Below are 21,789 nucleotides of genomic sequence, written 5' to 3' on the forward strand. Positions count from 1 at the left end.
ACTAAGCAAGTAAAAGGCCTCTATGACAAGACTTTAAGTCTTTGAAGATGGAAATTGAAGAAGATATCAGAAAATGGAAAGTTCTCTGCTGTGGGATGGTCTGTATGCCAAATTACTCTGATTGGTCAATAAATAAAACACTGGTTGGCCAGTGACTAGACAGGAAGTATAGGCGGCACTAACATAGAGGAGAAAGAGAGAACAGGAAAGCAGAAGGAGACACTGCCAGACGCTGCCATGACAAGCAGCATGTGAAGATGCTCGTAAGCCACGAGCCACATGGCAAGTTATAGATTTATGGAAATGGATTAATTTAAGCTATAAGAATAGTTAGGAAGAAGACTGCCATGGCCATACAGTTTGTAAGCAATATAAGTCTCTGTGTTTACTTGGTTGGGTCTGAGCGGCTGTGGGACTGGCGGGTGACAGAGATTTGTCCTGACTGTGGGCAAGGCAGGAAAACTCTAGCTACAGTTCTCCAATTCTTATGGAAAGGTACAATCAACATAAGAAAAATGAAAAAAGAAAAAAAAAAAAGAAAAATGACAATCTTACAAAAAACAACCCACAGATTCAGTGCAATCCCCATCAAAATCCCAACACAATTCTTCACAGACCCAGAAAGAACAATACTCAACTTCATATGGAAAAACAAAAAACCCAGTATAGTCAAAATAATCCTATACAATAAAGCCACCTCTGGAGGTATCACCATCCCTGACCTCAAGCTCTACTATAGAGCCATATTAATAAAAACAGCTTGGTATTGGCATAAAAATTGACATGTGGACCAATGGAATCTAATTGAATACTCTGATATTAATCTGCATACCTATGAACACCTGATTTTCAACAAAGAAGCCAAAACTTTACAATAGAAAAAAGAAAGCATCTTCAACAAATGGTGCTGGCATAACTGGATGTCAACGTGTAGAAGATTGCCAATAGATCTGCATATATCAGCATGCATAAAACTTAAGTCCAAGTGGATCAAAAACCTCAATATAAATTCAGTTACACTGAACCCGACAGAAGAGAAAGTGGGATGTAGCCTTGAAGGCATTGGCACAGGAGACCACTTTCTAAATATAACACCAGTAGCTCAGACACTGAGAGCAACAATTAATAAATGGGACTTTCTGAAACTGAGAAGCTTCTGTAAGGTAATAGACAGGTCAATAAGACAAAATGACAGCCTACAGAAAAGGAAAAGATCTTCACCAATCCCACATCTGATAGAGGGCTGATCTCCAAAATATATAAACAACTCAAGTAACTAGACATCAAAATAACAAACAATTCAGTTAAAAAATGGGATACAGAACTGAACATCATTCTCAACAGAAGAATCTCAAATGATTGAAAGCAATTTAAGGAATTGCTCAACATACTTAGTCATCAGGGAAATGCAAATCTAAACGACTCTGAGATACTATCTTACACTTGTCAGAATGGCTAAGATCAAAAACACTGAAGACAGCTTATGTTGGAGAGGATTTGGAACAAGGGGAACACTCCTCCATTGTTGGTGGGAGTTCCAACTTGTACAGCCACTTTGGAAATCAGTATGGCAATTCCTCAGGCAATTGGGACTCAATCTACCTCAAGACCAGCTCTACCACTCTACCCAAGGAATGCTCCATCATACCACAAGGACACTTGCTCAAGTATGTTCATAGCAGCATTATTTGTAGTAGCCAGAACCTGGATAAAACCTAGATGCCCCTCAACCAAAGAATGGATAAAGAAAATGTGGCACATTTACATAATGGATTATTACTCAATGGCAAAACACCAAAGACATCATGACATTTGCAGGCAAATGGATGGAAAAAGAAAATATCATCCTGAGTGAGGTAACCCAGACTCAAAAAGACAAAAATGGTATGTAGTCACTCATAAGTGGATACTAGAAGTAAAGCAAAGGATAACCAGGCTACAATCCACAGCTCCAGAGAAGGTAGGTAACAAGGAGGACCCTAAGAGGGATCATGGAATGCCCTGAGAATGGGAAATAGATGAGATCTCCTGAGTAAACTGGGGGTGAGAGGGAGCAATGGAGTGTAGGAGGTGGTGGGTGTGAGCATGGGGGAATGGAATCGTTGAGCTGGAACATGGGCAGAGTGTGAGAGCAAAGAAGGAGATTTCTTGATAGAGGGAGCCATAAGTGGTATAGGAGAAACCTTCTGCTAGGGAAATTCCCAGGAATCCACAGGGATGACACCAGCTTATACTACTAGAAGTGGTGGAGGGGGTGCCTGAGCTGGCCTACCCAGGTGATTATATTGGTGAATACTCTGTCATCATAGAGCCTTCATCCAGTAACTGATGAAAACAGATGCAGAGAGCTATGGCCAAGCACCAGGACAAGCTCTGAATTCCAGTGTAAGAAAGAGATGAAGGATTCTATGAGCAAGGTGCGTCAAGATCATGATGGGGAAACTTACAGGTACAAATGAACCAAGCTAGTGGGAACTTGTGAACTTTTGACTGACAGATGTGCATGGTCTGTATGGGACTGAACTGAGCTCTCTGGATGGGAAGTTGTGTAGTTTGGCCTGTTTGAGGGGCCCCTGACAGTGGGAATAGCATCTATCCCTGGTGCATGAACTGGCTGTTTGGAGTCAATTGCCTATGGTGGGACAATTGCACAGCCTTGATCCAAGAGGAGAGGCTTGGACCAGCCTCAGTTGAATGTACCAGACTCCCCATGGAAGATCATACCTTTTCAGATGAGGGGCTGTGGATTGGGCTGTTGGGGAACGCTATGAGGGAGTGGGAGGGGAGATGAGGGAGGATCTGTTGTTGGTATGTGGAATGAATAAAAAAATTTTAATAAAAGAGGAAAAAATAAAATAAAGTTGCATAATGTAAATGTATAAACTGTACAGTATGTGAATAATGTCTCAATAAAGCTTGTATTAATAAAGAATTTTGTGTCATTTACAGAGTGTGAACTTCCATTATATCCTGATATTTAAGAAAAGATCTAACATTGAAAGTGAAAGTTCAATAAGCATAGGCTGAAATATCAGTGACCTGGAGTATTGCTGGTTTTCATTGATCTGTTTTTAATTGTATACATTTATTGATTGATAGATTTGTGTGTGCATGTTCCCATCTATGTTTTTGGACATGCAGTGCCAAAGCGTTATGTGGAGGTCAGAGGATAAGTTTGAGAAGTATGTTCTTTTCTCTCATCACCTACAACCTGCACATTTAATGAGGGTCGTCAGGCTGCCTTTACTTGCTAAGTTGATGAGCCATCGATTTGGCTTCATTTTAGGCTTCACTGTGGCAATTATGATTATGTGAGAAAATTATACTTATCTGTTGGAGTAACAGAGTTTAAAATTTGTTCTGTTACTTGAATGTATATTTTTTGTAGGTGTAAAGTGTGTGTGTGTGCGTAGTGTGTGTGTGTGTACCATGGCTTGTGAGTGGAGTCAGAGGACAACTTTGTAGAGTTGGTCCTCTCCTACCTCCATGTGGGTTCTTAGGATCACACACAGGTGATCAGGTTTGTGTATCAAGTGATTTTAACCTGAAAACTACTGTGGTAGCGTTGGGATCTGTTTTCAAATGACAGAAGAATGGCTCAGTTGCTTGGGAGGATTTCTCACGACTCTACAAAGACATGGATATTTGTTGTTTTCTACTGATTGGTTGTTTGTATGTCCAAATTATTCATGATAAACCACTCTAAAAATTCCTTAAAGAATAGCAAAGATCACTCAGAACATAGAGTGTGAAAGAAATATTTTATTTTAGCTACTCAGGTATTTGCTTCTTGTACAGACCTGGGTCTTGCTACAAAACAGTGCCCTGAGCACAGCTGATTCTAAACTTGCAAGTCCCCCAGGAGACAGTCAGACCTGTTGTCGCCCTTCCTGTAGTCTGCAGATGATGCCCAGAGCTATGGACTTCGATGCAGAGAGGCCATGAAGCCTCAGGAGAAGGGGATCAAACTTTTAATGGTTCTGGGATTTAGTGGCCACCCACCTTCACCACCTCCTTATCAATATTTCCCAAAAGCATGCAAGCCTTGAGTTTCCAGTGTGGTCTTAGCCTGGTCCTTGATCAAGGGCAGTCTCTCAGATAAAAGACTCCTTCACTGCTAGCCACTGCCCCATGTGGGGCTGTCCTGTCACTGGCTGTCTGGCACCCAGCAGGCATGTGGCTGTGTACTCTCCTTCCTGTTCTGTTTTGCTGTCTCTCTGGGTCTGCCTTTTCTGCACCAAGAGCCTGGCTGTTGCCGAGTCAGAGGCCTCGCTTTGATCGTCCTGGAGATGTAATAGTGGGGGCCAGTTTCTCCATCTTTGACCTCTCTATTGGTATCCTGTCTGACTTCACTGCCCCACCATCTGGGCTTCTGGTTTCAAGGTAAGAGCTGGATATAGGCTAGGAATCTCTGAAATCCTGAAGCAGCTTTACAAGCTTGTTTGTAGCCTTGGATAAGGGTTGATTCTCATGTCCCAGCTAGATAGCCACCAGTTTTCTCTGTGTTTACATGCAGTATCTCTGGTGCTCTCCTTTAACATCACTTCTGTCTGTCTTTCTTGTTTATACCAGACTGAAATATAGGCTGCTCATGTACTGTCTTTAATGTATGTGCTCTACCAGCCAGGGGGCATTTCTTGATTCTTTTGTATATCCTTGGTTCCTAAAGTGGTGTCTAGGTAGGTGTGTTTGCTGAATGGGTTAGTGTGTAAGTAATACATTTACATTATTTGTCAGCCTCCCTGATTCCTCTGTGCTATATTCCTTTTGCTTGTTATATCTTTTTAAGTCTCGTAAGCCTTCAATTCAATAGGTAGTGGAAGATGACCTTAAATTTCTGATCCTCCTGCCTCCACCTTCTGAGTGTTGAGATGATTGGACCATATCACCAACTCAATTCCTTAGGTGCTCAGGATAAAACTTATGAACTTAGTCATCCACAGTCCCACTTTAGGATATTTTTGTCCCAGTTTTCTCAAGATAATGTTGCATGCAGTAATTTTTAAAACAAGCATTTGGGATATTATTTGGCTTTTAAATGTTTGTGTTTAGCTTTATTGGTTTTTTGTTGCTGCAATGACTGAGCATAAGGCATATGGCTGCACTCCTAGCCCTCAGGAAACTGAGGCAGGAACATTATTAGTTTTAGCCAAGATTGGGGTGCATAATGAGACTGGAGTGAAAAAGAGTTCAGAGTATTTTCTAGCTTGGCAGCAATGTTAATTCCAGCACTTGTTCGCCAGAGCCAGGCAAATCTCTGTGAGTTCGAGCCCAGCCTGGTCTACAGAGGAGATTCAGGAGAGGCACCAAAATAACACAGAGAAACCCTGTCTCGAAACCCCCCCCAAAAAAAGACAAACCCCCTTCCAAAAACAACCAACCACCCTAAAACATAGCAAAACAACCAAACTGAAACCAAAAAAACACCAAAATAAAAAACAAAAAAAATCCCAGTATTTTCTACAGTAACTACCATCATTTTGTAATCAGCTAGAAATGCAAGAGATTTTCACTATTGGTTTTTCACACTTATCATCATTTTTGTTACTTTTTTTTGAGGCAGTATCCTAGTTTGTGTTCCAACTAGTCTGGAACTCCTTGTGTTGTTTAAACTAGCCCTTCAAACACAGGATTACAAGCATGAGCCACCAACACAGTGATCACAATGACTTGTCCTTGAGTATTTTTTCTTTTTTGAGAGAGGGTCTATTTGTGTAGGTGATGCTAGCCTAAAACTCACTATTTTGCTGCCTCCACAACCTGAGTGCTGGAATCACAAGTGTGTACCATCATACCTGGATCCCATGTTGCTTTTTAAGCCATCAGGTAATAATTGTATGTATGTATTGGGTATAAAGATATATTTTAATGAATGTATACAATATAGAATATTTAATCAACCCACCAGAAACACATCACTTTGCATACTTATTTTTTGGTGATGTGAACATTTAAAATCTAATGTGGGAGTGGAGACAGGAGAATCTAAAATTGAAGGTCTTTGGGGATGAGGAAATTCCTGTGTTGGTGTCCTGTCTGCTGTGCAAGCCTGAAGAGCTGAGTTTGAATTTCTAGCATCCATGTGAAAGCCTTGCATGTTGAGCATCTGTAACCCTGGTTAGGAACCGTGAGGCAGGCAGATTCCAAAGGTCACTGGCTGGCCAGCCTATCTGAATGGATGAAGTCCAGGTTCAGTGAATTAACCTGTCTCAAAAAAGGAAGTTAAGAGGGGCCCTTGGGATGCCTTGTGGGGTAAAGTGCTTGGCATGCAAGTCTTATGGATGACCTGAACCCTGCCTGAAACCCACATAAAGCTGGAAGAAGAGAATGGATTCACAAAGTTGTTTCCTGACCTCTATGTGTTGTAGCATGTTTTGGTCTGCAGACACATATACACAGAAAACAGAATAATGTTCTTTAAAAGGTGGAGAAGCAATTGAGAAAGATATCCTGACATTCCATCAGCCTTTACCCTCCACAGGGATGCACCATGCACACAATACAATACCAACTCTGCCACACACACACACACACACACACACACACACACACACACACACAGAGAGAGAGAGAGAGAGAGAGAGAGAGAGAGAGAGAGAGAGAGAGAGAGAGATGTGCAGAGCATGTTTGAAGATGATACAAGAAGTCAACTTCTCTCTTATCCATATGTGCATACTACACATATACATGTAAAAGGAGTTCAATATCATTCTAAGTTATATAGTGAATGTGAGGTTACACTGGGTGATATGAAGTCTTGGCCTCAAAACAATAACAAATCTACTCTTGATGTTATGTTTAAAAATAAATTAAAATATAACAGCATCAGGTGGATGTGGTGGTGCTTGCTAATTGTCTTACTACTCAAGAGGCAGAGGCAGGTGGATTTCTGTTCTTTGATGGTTACATGCATTTATATAGTTCATTTTGTTTATTCTCATTTCCCCAGACTCTCTTCTCTTCCTTCCACACTTGAAATTCCCTTCTCCTTCTCAGAGGTCACTTTCCCACATTCATGCTATTTTGTTTTGTGACCTACTGATTTTAACCAATTGCCAGTTTGGAACTGTCCACTGAAGCTTGGTGGATTCACCTGTTCCTTACATGACTGAAGGCAATGAATGTCTATTCCTCAAAATACATTAGTTGACAGTAGCTCAGCAGGGGAGAGTAGGGCCACACAAGGAATTTTCTAATGCATGCTTGGCTGTTGACATGCTCACATGTCTGCAATGTCTGAGTCATGCCCTAAAGACAGTATTTCATATCTCTTCTCCCTGTCTTCTGGCTCTTGGATTCAGTACTTCTGAAATAGATGTTAGTTGCTATAAGTTGTAACCAACTATACAATGCAATAGGTTTTTACTTTGTTTTCATGACAGAGAGATTCTGTATGCAGCGCTGGTTCCTGGGTCTGGCTATGTAATCCATGCTAGTCTCTAACTCAGGAAGATCCACCTGCCTCTGTCTCCTGAGTGCTGGGATTAAGTTGTGGCTGCTTTCCTGCTGAGCTACTCTTGGCCTGTCTCTGGAGAGTAGCACCTAGCCCTAATCCACCCTTTGTTTAACCAACACCTTCTGTTTCTCTTATTGCCCTATGTGAATCTTGTCTGGGAGGCTCCCAAAGATCAAAGGCCTATGCAAAACTTGGTTCAGAAAACCCAGAACACTGTGGTACCTGAGAAATCAAGGAATTTGCAGTTGGAATTTTATATTTGGGAGCTCCTTTCAGGTTGCTTTGAAGGTACGGAAATTAACTGGCTAAAGTGTAAATAGACAGAAAATAAAAATGCCCTCGGTGAAGGGAAAGTGCTTCAGTCCTTTGAGGCTGAACCCTCCTGCAGCCACCAAAGGGTAAATTCATTTTTAAGATGCCTCTGGTTCTTCTTTCTATGGTCTGAGTGAACCCTTGCCATAACAAACAGCGATAATTGGCTCCCAACATGATGTCATTACACTCAGATTGTTTATTACATCTTCACTTATCCCTCCTCTCTTCTGAAACTGCCCCTCTGATTACTGTCTCCACATTCCCCCTGGCTTCCCTTTATGTATTCTGAATTGTGTGCCTCTGCACATCTGTGTACAAGTATTTGTGGAGATGTAGGTTTTACATGTATCCCTTGAGTCATTTTGTTTATTCTTGTTCCATTTACCCCATCATGAATGATGAATGTGGGCTTCTCTTTCCCTCAGAGTTTCCAACTGGGGCTACCGGGTGGCCCAGAGTTTCGTCTTTGCCATCGAGGAGATTAATAGGAGTGCTCACTTGTTGCCCAATGTGACCCTGGGCTTCTCTATTCGAAACTCTGGGGACACAGTGCATGGAGCCCTCCATGAGACAATGAGCTTTCTCACGAGGCAGGAGGAGCCCATCCCCAACTACACATGCCAGCATGGGTCTCCTCAGGCTGCATTGGTTGGGGACACGCGGTCATCCCTGTCTGTCTCCATGGCCAGACTTCTGGGACTGTACAAGTTTCCCCAGGTGAGTTGCTCAAGCCTAGTTCCTTCCTGAATGTAGTGCAATCCTTTAATGATGATAGTGAAAACGATGGTGATGGTCACAGTAGTGAGCAGCTGTGCTGGGAGCCAGTCTCCCTGCAAATATTCTCCATGTCCAACATGGTTCTCCTACATGTTTAGTTTTTAGAGAGAACTATCATCCCTCTCAATGATGAAGTAAGTGGAAAATTTCCTTTTTTTATTTAAAAATATATTTTTACAATTTTTATTAATGTGTAAATGTATTTTGCATTCAAATATATAATAAATATGTGAAGTATATATGTATATATAAGCACACACATATATTTCACGTATATCACATATACAATATATCGTATGTGTATCATACATATCACACACATACACACATATATATCTGTGCATATATGTATCTATACAAATATATATTACATGTGTGCCTGGTTGCCCTTGGACGTTCAGAACAAGGCATTGGATTCCCTAGAACTGAAATTACTGATGTTTTTTATCTGTCACAAGGGATATGGATTTTGAACTCAGATCTTCTGAAAGAGCACCAAGTACTGTTATCCACTGTATCATCCTTTCAACCCTTATTTATAATAAAATGTGTGTGTATGTGTGTGTGTGTGTGTGTGTGTGTGTGTGTGTGTGCACTTAGTACCAGTGCAATGGTGTCCTTGTGGAGGTCAGAAGACATTTTTAAGGTGTCAGTTCTTTTCTTGTACTATGTTGATTTAGGAGATTAAGCTCAGATTTTCAGGCTTGCTGGCAAACACCTTTACCTGAGGAGATATCTTTCCAGCTCACAGAGAAATGAACACACACACACACACACACAAACACACACACGGATTTATCAGTAAGCCCTTCTAGCTGTAGGTGTTTGGAATTTGAGTCTAGGCAATTGAGCTCATGCCACTTGCTCCCATCTACCCCCTGGATGTTCCCGGTAACCCAGCCATCAGTGTCATTCCCACAAGGTTGGTCATATATGACAATCATCTCTTCAGTTCATAGGTTTAAGAGGTGATTTAAGGGTAATTTCTCCATTTAAGGCAAACAATTCAGTGACTTTTATCTTGGGATGAGTACCACAGTTGACTTGAGAAAATTTTACATCCTCCTACAGAAAGACATTCCCCTCAAGCCCAAAGGTACAACACCACATCATTCCTACCACAAGACAACCTCCAAAAATTTGGTGTGATCCTTACATATGCACCATCACGTGCACTCGCGCACGCGCGCGCGCACACACATACACACACACACACACACACACACACACACACCACATGAATTTAAATTTTAACAACCTAATAGCTATGCGCAAACCAGACATTCAGGCCAATCCTAGCTGAGGTACAGGGATGAAATACTAGAGGCCAGATGAAGGACAGATGCTGAGAGGAGAGAATGTAAAGCTATGGTTCTGGGCTTCATTCCAGAAGACACAGGGCTGGGTCAGGGATGATCAGACAGTGAGGGGCACAACGCTGCTTGTAGAATCAGCACAATTCTCAAATCAGGATGCTCAAGCCCTTCTCTGAAAATTATTTATGTTTCAAAATTTAATATAAATATATGAGTATGTGTATATGTTGGAGTCTTTGACATGGATTCTGGAGGAAGCCAGAAGAGGGCATCAGATTTCCTGGAGCTGGAGTTATGGGCAGATGTGAACAACCTGAGGTATGTGTTGGGAATTGAAATGGGTCCTTTGTAAGAACAACAAGGACTCTAAACTGCTGAACCATGTCTCCATCCCTCTCCTTCCCACATTTAAACCAGATCATCAGCCCATGCCTAAGTCCAGATCCCATTTACTCTTCTATCCTGGCTCTTCCTTGACAGGTCAGTTATGGGTCCTCATTACCCATCCTCAGTGACAAGATCCAGTTCCCATCTTTCCTGCGGACCCTGACTAGTGACCTCACATCCTCTCTTGCAGTGACCCAGCTGATAATTCAATTTCAGTGGTCCTGGGTGATCATTCTGGCCCATGATGATGATTTTGGGCAGCAGGCCAGCTCTCTGGCCACTCAGGAGCTGAGCCAAGCTGGTGTGTGCATTGAGTACACCCTCCATGTTCCTTCTCATGAGTCCTTGGGGAAGATTGAAGAGATTGTCCAGAAGATGCAAAAATCCACAGCCAGGGTTGTTCTGGTTTTCCTAAGCAATGCAAATTTCCAGCTCATCCTGTATGGCTTACTGGATGTCCCTGTCTCAGGCCAGGTCTGGGTCAGCAAGGACACTCTGCACATGGCACTGGCACTAAACATTCCAGGCATTACCCAGGTATTGCACAGCACATTTGGCCTTCTGTATCACAGCAGCAGGGCAATTGGCTTCCCTGAGTTCCTTGCTCACCTGCGGCCCAGCCAGACCCCAGAAGACATGTTTATAAAGAAGTTCTGGGAGTTCACCTTTGATTGTACATGGCCCCACCAGAGCAGCACAATGACAGATGCTATCCAGTTGTGCTCAGGGAATGAGAGTCTGAAAAACCAGCAGTATGCTCTCCCAGAAGTGAGTAAAATCGATGTTGCTTACACAGCTGTCTACAGCATTGCTCATGCCCTGCAAGACATGATAACCCATGGGCACCAGCATGGGAAAGTTACAGACTCTCAGGACTTCCAGCCATGGCAGGTGAGAGAGGTATGTGTTGAGTGAGTGATTCAGGGATGGTTGGGGAAGAGGACATTGAATCTGACTATGCTACAGAAAAGCTGACTGTATGCTTAAGCAAGGATTCCTCATACTTGTATCTAAGAGGAATCTTAGAAGGAACATGGACAAGGATTCCCTGTTATGTGTGTGATCTCAGATGAGTCCAGTCCTTGTAGCATTGCCTTTTTTGGCAAATACAATAAAATTAAAATTTCATATAACAATAAACAGATTTAATTTAGTGTCTTAAAACTGAGCTTAGATAAACAGTTGTTGATTTTCAGTATGGCATGATACAAACCAGAATTTCAAAGAGATACCAAATGCTACTTATTCATTTCTCCTTTTTTGAGTGTGTGGTACATGTCTATGGGTCATGTGCATTGGCATGCAGGCCCATGTGGTGGGGGTGTACTCATGTGTACATCATCCTTCTATCACTCTTCTACCTTATTCTTTAGGGCAGGGTCTCTTGTTCAGACCCAGAACTTGTTGGTGTGACTGGTCTTGTTAGCCAGCTTTCTCTGGGCTCCTCCTGTCTGCACCTTCTGAGGACGTAATTACAGATGTGCTGCCACACCCACCTAAAATTAGATAGGTTCTGGGGACTTGAGGTGTAATCCTCAAATTCTTTTTAAATTTCCTCACAGACTTTAATTATTGATTACAAAGTCTTTTCAGGGTACATACATTTTCTAAAGTCTTCCATGATTACAAAAGCATATCAAAGTAAAGAAACAAAAGGAGCGAACAGCAAATATCATGAGAACTAAAATCTAACATTAGGATAAAATCAATTCTTTTAACTCAATATCTTTTCCCTTAGAATTGGTATCATAAAACCTTATGGTTACAGAAAAATTAGACAGTGTGTCTCTATTTAAGTTTGACTAAATTAAAATAAGTGAAGTTATTTCCTACTACCTGTTATGTCAAGCTTCTCCTGTATTATTCTATTAATCTACTATAATAAATATCTGATCTTTCTATGGAAATTTCATTCCTCAGCCCCTTGTTTAAATTCTTTCTTTTATATCTGTTATAAGACCACCATCCTTTCCCTTGACCCCTGAAATACTGTGCTTTTCTCTGTGTAATCCTCAAATGTTTTAATCCCTGAGCCAACTCAAAGTTCTGTTTTAAAATATTAGCGATTAAGTTCATATACATATATAATGCACGTTGATATTCTTGGCACCAGCCTATCTGTCTGTCTATCTATCTATCAATCTATCTATCTATCTATCTATCTATCTATCTATCTATCTATCATTATCTACCTATCTATCCATCTATCTATGTATCTATCATTATCTATCTATCTATCTATCTATCTATCTATCTATCTATCAGTCTTCTCAAATACAATCGGGGTAGCATAGGCCCAGATATGTAAGGAGGCCCTTGGAAGAAATGTTGCTCACTGGTGAGGTAACTAAAGAGAGTGGTGACCACAGAGAGGGGTATATATATATATATATATATATATATATATATATATATATATATATATATGTATATATAGTGGTTTTTTCGAGACAGGGTTTCTCTGTGTAGCTTTGCGCCTTTCCTGGGATTCACTTGGTAGCCCAGGCTGGCCTCGAACTCACAGAGATCCTCCTGGCTCTGCCTCCCGAGTGCTGGGATTAAAGGCGTGTGCCACCACCGCCCGTCGAGAGGGTATATTTTTATCACCTTCACTGAGATGACCCTAATCTCTACTGTGTGCCTGGTGAATGTACATGTGGTTTTCAATCAGGTGCACAGTGATGGTTGTAGGATTTTTGGCTGAGAGTAACAGATTACAAATTACATGAGGCCTGGCTTGGTGGCCTATGCCTGTTATGCTAGCACACAGGAGGTTGAGATAATTGAATCCTGAATTCAAGGCCAACCAGGACTACACAGCACAAAACAGATATGAATGGGGTGGTAACTGTGTGCATACTCTATGAAGAAGATTTAAAGTAGACGGAGTGAGGAATGAGTGAAGAGAAGTGAAGGGCTGGAAAATTCCTTTTATGAAGAACTATCTGAGTTCTAGACAAGAGGATGAGAAGTCTCACCATGGGTAGAAGTGATTACATTGCAGGTGGCAGGGACAGCATGAGTCAAGACCCTAGAATGGAGGCAAATAGAAGAGCATCAAGGGTGGGACTGATGAATAATGGGAGACTGGTTGGAGTGAATGGGTGGTCTAGGTGAGCTGGGGAAGTCCATGGAAGGCTTGCTAGATTTGGAGTCTACTGAGTGTGATGGGAAGACTGAGGACAGTAGTGCACAGCCAAATGAGACTCTGGAGCAGGAACCACATTGTCATGTATTTGGGTTTAATTTTAAGGCTGTTGAGGTGGCCTAGTGGTTAAAGGCACTTGTCCCCAAGTATAAGTTAGATTCCTGTGTCCCACATGACAGCAGGAGAGAACATTCTTAAGAGTTGTTCTCTGGATTACTCAATATGAATGAGCTGTACACACACACACACACACACACACACACACTGCTAGGATTAATAATTGTCTTGATTAAGTATTATGAAATTTTAATTAATTATAACTAATCATATTTGTTATTCTGAAACTCTCACAGGTCTTTTATCTCCCTTTTAACTAAGGGTGCTGTCCTAGGTTGAAATGACTCTGTATCATTGCAGAGGTGAATGGAATGTTGCATTTTAGACAAGACTCTGAACTGGTCCTTGCCAGTGTACAATGTCTCTCTTCCTTCTTCAGCTGCTTCTTGCCCTCAGGAAGGTGCACTTCAAGACTCCTGATGGAATCAAGATTATGTTTGATGCCAATGGAGATTTGGTGACAAAATTTGACATTTTCCAAGGGCAGAAGACCCCTGAGGGTGCATTTCACTTGGTTCATGTGGGCTTGATAGATCCTCAGATCTCTTTGGGGAGCAAAATGATGGTCCATTTGAAGGAGGATCTTCAAGTGAGTTGCCTGACTGCAGTGATAAGTCTTGTCCTAATGTGTTAATGTGTTCTAAGTCCAGGGCTCCTCATCTCCACTTGTGTATTGAGTTGATGCAGCTCTGGATGGGTCAGTCAGTTATAACTGGCTATGCTATTTACCTCACAACAGATCTTTCTCTGAATGATATTGATTCACCAGCAAAAATGACCTGACCATACTGTAGCACTTCTTCTTTTTTTTTTTTGGTTTTTGGAGACAGGGTTTCTCTGTGTAGCTTTGCAACTTTCCTGGAACTCACTTGGTAGCCCAGGCTGGCCTCGAACTCACAGAGATCCGCCTGGCTCTGCCTCCCGAGTCCTGGGATTAAAGGTGTGTGCCACCACCGCCCAGCCTGTAGCACTTCTTAATGTCTGCCAATACTTACTGTTGTTTTTCAAGTTTTGTTTACATGTATGGAGCTTTCCAAGCATGTATATTTGTGTAGTATGTGCATGCCTCGTGCTTGTGGAGGCTGTAGGGGGCACCAGATCCTCTAGAACTGGAGTTACAGTGTGAGCTGCTATCTGGGTGCTGGGAATTGAACCCTGTTCCTCTGGAAGAGCAGCCTGTACTCTGAACCACCGAGCCCTCTGTCCTGCCCTAATACCTTTAGTTGTTGATATAGGAGCCCCAGAAAGTCTGGAAAGACAACACATCAAGCTGTTTAGTATGTTTTTGAATCCCTTAGCTAAGTAAGCCAGATGTAGCCCTTCCTTGTTTACACTCAAAGGTACATCTCCCATCTGACATCTGCTGGGATAGATATGTTTTCTGAAAGGCATTTCATCTAGTGTTCTGCGAGGCAACTGTTCTGTTCTGGTTCTCAGGCTGAGGTCAAGCATCTGTATTCCTAGAGTCCCTGGTGACACTATGCTCACTGTTACTAGGTTCCCACCTCTGTCTGCAGTGAAAGCTGCCTTCCAGGGTTCAGCCAAGTGCCCAGGCTGGGAGCCCCACACTGCTGTTTTGATTGCAGTCCCTGCCCTGAGGGACAGTTTGCAGACCAAAGAGGTAAGGGCATGTGGAGCTGGAATCTGGGGAGGGGGTCAAGAGGGCACTGTGAGCCTCCTGTATTTTTCCATTGTCTTTGTTACTGTTCTACTGCTGTGAAGAGACACCATGACCAAGGCAGCTTCTAAAAGAAAAACATTTAACTAGGGGCGTACTTAGAGTTTCAGTATGTCACTATCATGGCAGGAAGTATGGCCTCAGGCAGGCAGGCATGGTGTCCCAGCACCAGCTGAGAGCTTTCCTTATGATCCAAAGGCAGCAGGAAGGCAGGGAGGTAGACATGGGTCCTGGTGTGGGAATTTCAGCTTTCAAAATTTCACATCCAACAATGCTACACCTCCCAATCCACCCCCAACAATCACCAACTCCTAACCAAACATTCAAATACACGAGACTATGGGGGCCAGCCTCGGTCAATCCACCACACCCCTCCACTGACGTTGCAAGCCTTTGCTTTCATGTGGAACACCAGCCAGAACTATAGTCTTACAGTTGTTCTTAGGTAAATGCTTTATTGAGATAGAGAAGTACACAGACAAAATTAGGCAGCATAGTGAATTCTCCTCTAGCAAACACTACACATACTTTGGATCCAGTCAAGAAACAGGCATAAGCTACTTACTCCACAAGCTTCAAAGGTCCTGTAATCACAACCCTGGCTTTTGCGCATGTTGGTGGATTTCAGTTACTGTTTAAACCTCCTGGAAGTGGAATTGCATGGTGGTTGTCCTTTTGTTACTTATTTGTTCTTCTGTATTTGTGGGATTCATCCTAGAGATTGAATGGCAACTGACCACCATATTCACAGTGGCTGTTTGAGCTATAGAACTTATGCCTGTATAATTCTGAAGGCTGAAAATGCAAAGTCAAGTTTTCATCAGGGTTGATTTTGTCTGAGTCCTATTCTTGCCCTGGTGGAGTCATCCTCTTTCTGTGTGCTCTCATTTTGAGGTAATTTCTCTCTCTCTCTCTCTCTCTCTCTCTCTCTCTCTCTCTCTCTCTCTCTCTCTCTCTCTCTCTCATCTATCTGTCTGTCTGTCTGTCTACCTACCTATGTATCTATCTGTCTATCTATCTATGTATCTATCTGTCTATCTATCTATCTATCTATCTATCTATCTATCTATCTATCTATCTATCTATCTTTTTGTTGCTTGGCTTTGAAACAATGCCTCATTATGCAGCCCTGGCTTGCTTAGAACTCACTATATTGACCAATATGACCCTGAACTGATAGAAATCGACCTGCCTCTGCCTCTCAAGTGCTGAGATTAAAGTCATGTGTAGCCACACCCAGCTAAAACTCCCCCTTTTTATTAGGTTAGCAGCCATGTTGGTATTAGTATCTATCCTGGTGACCTCATTTAACCCATATTACATCATCTCCATTTTACTTATGGCAAAATCCAGTTCCCTTTAGAGATGCTGAGGGGTAGGACTTCATATAAATTTTGGTTTCACAGCTCAGTCTAAAACATTTGTGAATATAATCAGTTACTGATACTATTGGGAAGAAATGACCCATTAAAAACTCACATAGGAGACCAGGTATGGTAGCACATTCCTGTATTTCCAGTACTTAGGAGACAGAGACAGAAGGGAAGATCTTTAGGATAGTGGTGGTCAGAGCAGTCAACTCAGTGATGTCCAGGTTCAATGAGAGATCTTGTCTCAAAAACTAAAGTGAAGAGTAAGCTGAGAGGGTGGCTCAGTGGTTAGGAGTGTTGGATCACACCATCTGTAACTCTAGTTTCAGGGCAAATGATGAAATCTTCTGCAGTCTATGAAAATGTACAGACCACAACTTCAGCAGGTAAAGTAAAACAAGTAACTTTAAAAGAAAATAGTACATTTTTGAGGCTGGTGAAATGGCTCATCAGTTAACACACTCCTTGACTAGCCTGGGAGCTTGAATTCAGTTCCTGAAACCCACATGGAAGAAGGTGAGCTCTAAATTCCTGCCAGCTGTACTGACCTCCACTTGCACACCTTGACATACTTGAGCCCACGCAAACATACACATACCAAAATATAAATATAAGCTTGATTAGAAAAATAAGGTGAGGGAAATGACTGAGAAACAATATCGGATCATCTCTGGTTTCCACATGCATGTTCATCCACTGAAATACTTGTGTTCACACACAAACCTGCTTATACACAAACTGACATAAATTAGGTATAGTGGTGTAGGCCTATAATCACAGCACTTGAGAGGTTATGGAAGAAGACTTAGGATTTCAAGGTCATCCTCTGCTACTCAACAAGTTCAAGGCCAGCCTGAGTTACATGAGACACTGTTTGAAGACAGAAACAAAACTCCTCACATAAAATAGACATAGACTGTGCACTTTTCCCCTCTGTGCCTCTACCTCTAATACGAGCCATTCCAGTCCTGGTCACCAGGAATAAATCATAAATACATGACTTGATAAAAAGGCTGTAAGAGCAGTTAGTGCTTGGGACACCTTCCTTCAGAGCTGGTGTAGTTCATTTAGTGTTGCAGAAATGGTGTCTGTGTGTCTCCCATAGACATGAAGAGCTGTCTTCTGTGCCCCAAGGAGCAGTACTCAAGCCACATGAGAGACCGTTGCCTGCCCAGGACAGAGATCTTCCTGGCCTTTGAGGAACCTCTGGGATTCATGCTGGCTTTTGTGGCACTGTTCCTGGCTGGTCTGGCTGTCCTAGTTCTGGGAGTGTTCCTGAAGCACAGAGACAGCCCTGTGGTCAGGGCGAACAACAGAAGTCTCAGCTACTTACTCCTGCTCTCTCTTTGCCTCTGTGCCTTGTGTGCCTTGCTGTTCCTTGGGCGACCCAGTGTCTTGACATGCCTCCTACGACAGACCACCTTTGCTGTGGTGTTCACGGTGGCTGTGTCCTCTGTTTTGGCCAAGACTCTCACAGTGGTCCTGGCCTTCAGGGTCACCAGGCCAGGGGACAGGATCCGGGTATGCCTGAGCCCTGGGGCTTCCACCTCTGTGGTCCTTATTGCTTCCTTCATGCAGGTTGTTCTTTGTGGGGTCTGGCTGGCCACCTCCCCACCATTCCCAGACAGGGATATGGTCTCGGAGCCCCAGCACATTGTCATCCAGTGCCAGGAGGGTTCTGGCACCATCTTCTTCTGTGTGCTGGGCTACTTGGGTTTCCTGGCAGTGGGTACCTTCTCTGTGGCCTTTCTGGCCAGGGGCCTGCCAGATGTCTTCAATGAGACTAAGTTCCTGACCTTCAGTATGCTGCTCTTCTGCAGTGTCTGGACAGCCTTCCTGCCCCTGTATCACAGTGCTCGGGGCAAGTCCACTGTGGCTGTAGAGATCTTCTCCATCCTGGCTTCCACTGCTGGCCTTCTGGGTGGCATCTTCATCCCCAAGTGCTACATCATCTTGCTGAAACCAGAGAGGAACACTGCTGCCTGGCTCAGGCAAGGCCACCAGGCACAGCAGGAGAGGCAGAGTGAGATGCTCCAGACAAGGTGTGTCCCCAGATCCACACCACAAACCTTTATGACCTATTCCTTTCGGAAGTCACCAGGACCACTCTTGTGATTTTGTCTCACTGTTTTTGTGTAGATCAAAAGTTATTTAAAAGACATATCAAGATTAAAGTGAGATACTTTTAACAAAACACTCACTTGATAGTACGGCCATATAGATGGTTATTTACTATTCCCTCTCTATGTATTGCTAAAATTGATCACAATTGAGACAGTTAGAAAGGGGAGCTGGCAAAATGTCTCAATGGTTAGAAGTACTTATCATTAAGCTTGGCAACCTGGCATTGATACAGAGGATCCAGAATATAAGAGAAGAGAGGTGACATCTCTAACTTGTGTTATCTCTGCTTGCTAACAGAAGCACTTCCTATTTGCATACAAACAAAATATAAATGTAAATTGTGAAAAGGGTAATGAATTCATGATGATCTCAAGTGTTGTTCAGGGTGTGTATATCCAACCTGGGTTGGATACAAAGGATCCAGATGTTGAGAGAAGAGAGGTGACATCACTAACTTGTTGTGTTACCTCTGCTTTCTAATGGAAGCACCTCCTATTTGAATACACAGAAAAATGTAAATGTAAAAGTGCAAAAAGGATGATGAGGTGATGATGATGTCGTGATGCTGAGGGTGTGAGGAATTGATAGGGTACTCATTAATCTCTCTTTTTTGTTTTGAGATCATTAATAGTGGGGATTGAACCTTTCATTGATAATTCATTCACAGACTTACCATGTGACTTAGCAATCTCAATTACAGATATATACTCAAGAAAAATAAAAATATGTCTGTAAGGACTGTAAATGAAGCTTCAGAGAAGCATTATTTAGGTACTAAAAGTTGAAACACTCAAAATGTTTTTCAGTTTATGAGTGTTTGGTATGACTTACCCATCACTGGTACATTATTTGGTAGTAAGAAACAAATATAAAAGAAATAGAATACTGTTTAATATGTGATTAAATACTGAGAATTTTGCACTGAGTTAAGGAAGCTAAATAAAGAACATTATATATTTTAATATTCCAATCTACTAAGAAGTAAACCCAGAAAGACATATATTAGAATAATAATTTTTTGAGGTTTGTGGAGGGAGGTTTGGAGGTGAGGAGTGTAGACTAAAGTGTGCAGTGTTTCTTTCTGGGGTGATGAAGGTCTGAAATTTGTTTGGTGGGGCTGTAGATGTGACTTAATGGTTCAGAGCACTCACTTCTCTTCCAGAGGCCTCAGTTTGGTTGCCAGAACCCATGTTAGGCAGCTCACAGCTACCTGTAATTCCAGCTTCAGTGGATCTAGCACCGTGGTCTCTGTGTGGACCTGCACTCATGGGCTCATATTGGAGATGCCTAATCTTGCTCTGGCTTGTTGTGTCAGGGCTCACTGATGTTCATGGGAGGACTGCACTTTTTTGGGGAGAGGAGAGAGGGAGTTGATGGGAGGTAAGGGGAGATGTTGGGGGTGGCTAGACTGGGGGTAGTTGAAGGAGTGAGATTGGCTATGATGGGTGTGGAAAGAAATTAATTGGTTAATAAAAATAAAATTATCTGACCCATCCTCCCAGACTGCAACTGTTCCCTGGGACAGAGACTGCCAGCACCCAATTGGACTAAGAGATGAGTCTTTGTCTAGGTGGGAACCAGGGGCACAACCCTGCTCCCCTACACCACCTCCCATTGCAGTCCCAGTTTCAGGCCAGCTGGGCAGGCAGACCTCCTGCAGACAGGTCAGACTACCCCCCCACCAGACCTTGTAACCCACAATCCCCACCCCTCCCAACCCACCCAATGCCAAGATTACAACTACTTCCTTAGACAGAGCCCACAAGGGCCAATTGGACTAAATGCTTCTCCCTGAGACAAACAGTCCATCAGCACCAACTAGACCAAGAGCTCCTAATGGACTAAGAGTATAGATTAGACCAAGATAGCCTCCCTCAGACACAGACACCACTTTCACCAAGTGGAGAAAGAGATGGGTAGACACCAGTGCAAAAATACAGTCAACAACAAAAAACCCACCATGACTCCATCAGAACCTACATCAGCAAGACCTGAACATCCCAACACAGAAGAAATTGACCTTAAAAAATGACCTTACGAAGATGATAGAGATCTTTAAAGAGGAAATGAAAAATTCCCTTAGAGAATTAGAAGAAAAGTCAAACAAAAAATGGGAAGCAATCAGAAAATCCCTTGAAAGCCAAGAGAAAGCAATTAAACAAATGAGAGAAACAGCTTAAGATTTGAAATCTGAAATTGAGACAATAGAGAAGACACAAACTGAGGTAATGCTAGAAGTGGAAAATCTGAGTAAAAGACCAGGAACTACATATGCAAGCATAACCAACAAAATGCAAGAGATGGAAGAGCCGATTTCTGGTGTTGAAGAAACAGTAGAAGAAATAGATTCATGAGTCAAAGAAAACACTAAAGCCAACAAAGCCATGACCCAAAATGTCCAGGAAATTTGGGACACCACGAAAAGGCCAAACCTAAGTATAATAGGGAGAGAAGAAAGAGAAGAATACCAACTCAAAAGCACAGAAAATATATTCAACAAAATCATAGAAGAAAACTTTCCCAACCTAAAGAAGGAAATGCCTATAAAGATACATGAAACTTACAGAACACAAAACAGACTGGATTAACAAACAAACAAACAAACAAACAACTCCCCTCACCACATAATAATCAAACCACTAGACATACAGAATAAAGAAAAAAAATTAAGAGCTGCAAAGGAAAAAGGCCAAGTAACATATAAAGGCAGACCCATAAGAATAACACCTGATTTCTCAATGGAGACTCTGAAAGGCAGAAGGTCCTGGACAGACGTTATGCAAACACTAAGAGACCATAGATGCCAACCCAGACTATTATACCGAGCAAAACTCTCAATCAACAGAGATGGAGTAAACAAAATATTCCATGATAAAACCAGATTGAATCAATATCTCTCCAAAAGCCCAGCCCTACAGAAAGCACTAGAAGGAAAAGTCCAACATAAGGAAGTTAGTTACACCCATGAAAACACAGGCAAGAGAAGTCCCACACCAACAAATACCAAAGCAGGGAAACATACAACACTACCACCAAAAAATAACAGGAATTAAGTATAACTTGTCATTAATATCCATTAATATCAATGGTCACAATTCACC

At 42.3% G+C, this 21,789-nt stretch overlaps 1 protein-coding gene across 2 annotated transcripts; it reads left to right on the plus strand.

The window, feature by feature from the left end:
- Positions 1-4,122: 4,122 nt before the first annotated feature.
- LOC114703940 (vomeronasal type-2 receptor 26-like) lies at positions 4,123-18,711 on the plus strand. 2 transcript variants are annotated; one of them, XM_037202095.1, is made up of 6 exons: positions 4,123-4,383; positions 8,197-8,488; positions 10,345-11,142; positions 13,896-14,135; positions 15,014-15,137; positions 17,670-18,711. In XM_037202095.1, the coding sequence occupies exons 1-6, from the start codon at positions 4,175-4,177 to the stop codon at positions 18,677-18,679; spliced, it is 2,673 nt and encodes an 890-aa protein (XP_037057990.1). In that variant the 5' UTR covers positions 4,123-4,174; the 3' UTR covers positions 18,680-18,711. The 2 variants fall into 2 exon arrangements, with proteins under 2 accessions (XP_037057990.1, XP_037057991.1); XM_037202096.1 differs by having other exon boundaries at positions 13,896-14,105.
- Positions 18,712-21,789: the final 3,078 nt, after the last annotated feature.

This window comes from Peromyscus leucopus, chromosome 1, assembly GCF_004664715.2.
Source record: "Peromyscus leucopus breed LL Stock chromosome 1, UCI_PerLeu_2.1, whole genome shotgun sequence".
Classification (NCBI taxonomy): domain Eukaryota; kingdom Metazoa; phylum Chordata; class Mammalia; order Rodentia; family Cricetidae; genus Peromyscus; species Peromyscus leucopus.

Coding starts and splice junctions, on each gene's coding strand:
- LOC114703940 (XM_037202095.1), top strand. CDS start 4,175: ATGTGGCTGTGTACTCTCCTTCCTGTTCTGTTTTGCTGTCTCTCTGGG. Junction 11,143..13,895: donor AGGACTTCCAGCCATGGCAG/GTGAGAGAGGTA, acceptor TTCCTTCTTCAG/CTGCTTCTTGCCCTCAGGAA. Junction 15,138..17,669: donor ACAGTTTGCAGACCAAAGAG/GTAAGGGCATGT, acceptor TGTCTCCCATAG/ACATGAAGAGCTGTCTTCTG.